The 2,791-nt window shown below is 35.2% G+C and overlaps 1 protein-coding gene across 1 annotated transcript in view; it reads left to right on the forward strand.

The window, feature by feature from the left end:
- Positions 1-1,277: 1,277 nt before the first annotated feature.
- The window catches only part of LOC117107956, a gene marked incomplete at its 3' end in the record, with an annotated part of 23,654 nt that continues 22,140 nt past the window's right edge, over positions 1,278-2,791 (forward strand). The window contains exon 1 of the mRNA XM_033249766.1: positions 1,278-1,414. Within this exon, the coding sequence (XP_033105657.1) occupies positions 1,392-1,414 (23 nt within the window). The remainder of the gene's footprint in view (positions 1,415-2,791) is intronic.

Raw genomic sequence — 2,791 nt, forward strand, 5'->3', positions numbered from 1 at the left:
TTGTTCGTGTTTCTTGTGTTCAAAATATCTCAAAAAACACCTGCACAGATCTTAAATGGAAGTTATCAGCGATTGCCAGGTATGCACCAAGGATGAGGTGATTAAATTTTGGTCGCCATCCGGAGTAGGGTGTGAATATGAGGACCATTCAAAGAAAAACTTCCCAACCTAGATATTGCAAAAAAATAATAAACATATCTAAATGAAACTTTCGTGAAAGTTTAAGCAATATACAAGGAAGAAATGATGAAGTGTTGATGACGATCCAAATTTGGGTGTGCATTTGAGGGTCATTTAAATTCTTAGGGTCCGACACCTAAATATCTCTAAAAACAATCAATGCCTCTAAATGACACTACCCAGAATAGTATAAGAGACAGCAGTTGCACCGATCTAAATGCCAGTCACAAGGATGAGGTGATTAAATTAAACCACCTATTAAGAACCATTGGTTTTTAATAGGCTGCCTGCGGACAAAATTTGGCCACTTAAGACAGTGATAAGTTCGCATTTTTGGAAGGGCGTGCGCCACCGCCTCCCGCCCACCCCTAGATACGACACTGTCAAAAATTGGTATTGTATGTTTTAGCTATACCTCAAATTTCCGAGGAAGATTTGTTAATTGAGTAGACTCAAAATCTAGGTGGTTTTAGGTTACTCAATATGCACTTGCCACCTACAAATTTTCCACTAGGACATTTTTTTCCATTCGAGGATTTTTTCTCCTCCCGGCTGTTTTCCTCCGACTATTTTTACGATATATTTTACTTAGTTTTCCCACTGACTTTTTTCATTAGTATATAAACTGTTTCTTAGTAAAGTAACATCATACAAATATACTATAATTATGTGTATAGCCTTTATTGTTATTCTTGTTCAATAATGCAAGTTATAAGAAAGGGGAAAAAACACAACCAAGAAGCACCGGCTTCAAAAATATACAGCTAAAAAAGATAGGCTTGTATTACGCTGGCGTTAAAAACTAATCGTTTTATCTGATTTTTATGGTCCCAAATGAAGTAGTCACCGAATGCTAAGGTCGTCGAAGTGCATGGTCGCCACCGAATGAAAAAATTCCCGCTGCATGCTAAATGCTGCTAAATGCAATTGGTCGCAGAATGGTGAATGAGTAGCAGAGTGCTAGCTATACTTGCCGACGAAGGCACTGTAGGCGTTCCATACACGTGTTCCAAAGGTGGGCTTTACTTATTGTTAAGGCTTGTTTAAGTAATGGTAATACGGTACAATATCCACATAAAATGCGTTTCGATAAATCAGTTAAAACGGAGGACACAAAATATGACGAGGATTCCTCTCCAAGTGGTTGATATTAAGATTATTGAGAAGCGTTACTTGAGAAATAGTCTATAGACTAACATTTTGTTTCTGATATGACGGAGCCGGTAGAAAAGAGGTAAGGAGTACACTGTACTCTTAGGATTTATGTGCGATTTTCAATATCTGTATTAACGGCAGCCATATTAATAATAATACCATTACCGTACCGTACTATTATATAGCAACGCAACAATCCCAAAGAGGTAAAATAGCGTTTTTACTGAACATTTGCAAACCTGCTCTGATTTACTTTTATTATTGAAATTAAATTGATTGTTGTAAAATATGAAGGACGTTCGCAACCTTAAGAAAAACGATAACGAATAGGCCCCTATATCATTAACATTATCGTCATTCGTGCCTAAAACTTTCTTAACAATATCATCTTATATAACGTAGCGGCGAATGTGGAAAAGTGCATTTTTTGAGAAAAACCCATCTAAAGATTTTTGAAAATAGTAATTTTTTATTAGCATACCTTCTTGTTTTATGAAATTGTCTAAATTTATCTATCACTATAGTGCATTACGTCCTTATACTGTGTAAATATGAGCATAATAACGATTGGTTAATTAGCAATCCATCATTAAACATTTAAAAAAAAATTAACGTATAAATTGCAGTAATTTTACATTCGCCACTTTGTGAAGAAAAATAAATCAAACCAACTAACATTCGCCACTGGAAATTCAAGCCAGTAGGCAGGATTTTTTATGTGAAGGGTTGGGTGCGAACTGATATTGGGTGCTAATGTATACCTTATAACTGCACCCTTACTTCTACTTAAGTCGTTACTATATTCATGCTATTCTATCTTGTACACCCAATAGAAAGCTTAATATTTGAAAACAAGAATGTTTGACCATCAATATAACGCGGATCAAGAAATTGATAATATCGGGAATATCTTATACTTTATTTTCTTCCTCCCGGGCCTATACAGTACAACTTTTGTAGTTTTAATTACATATCAGTTGATTTCTTATCATAAATGATTTATTTTTTGCATTGCAAAATATTGTTAAAAATTAATTGTAATTCAACTTTAACTCATTCTTAGCTCAATTAAAATAAAATTATAAAGAATCTATATCATCATTGTACGAAAACATACCAAAAACCCTATTAAGGGAACAATTTTACGTTTTTGGTTAGTGTCCCCTGAATAGGAATACCCCTATAGGGACACCCCTATTAAAGGCGACAATTAATTTTTTTTTGGTCTCAAAGGCATCCCCTTAATAGGGGTTCTACTGTACGCTCATTATCTATGCTTGCACCGAAGATACTAAAAATACAAGATAGAGCACTCGCATAGTAAAAATGAGGGTTAATTGGGCCCGACGTAGGCGGCGCCCTTCTTTTTTTTTATAACGTAGAGCTCGTATTTAGAACTCTATTATTATTTATAATGCAAGTTTTCTATGAGTCTGGCCCGACGTAGAGGGCGCCC

This window comes from Anneissia japonica, unplaced genomic scaffold, assembly GCF_011630105.1.
Source record: "Anneissia japonica isolate Jap-2015-1 unplaced genomic scaffold, ASM1163010v1 scaffold288132_len48147_cov117, whole genome shotgun sequence".
Classification (NCBI taxonomy): Eukaryota; Metazoa; Echinodermata; class Crinoidea; order Comatulida; family Comatulidae; genus Anneissia; species Anneissia japonica.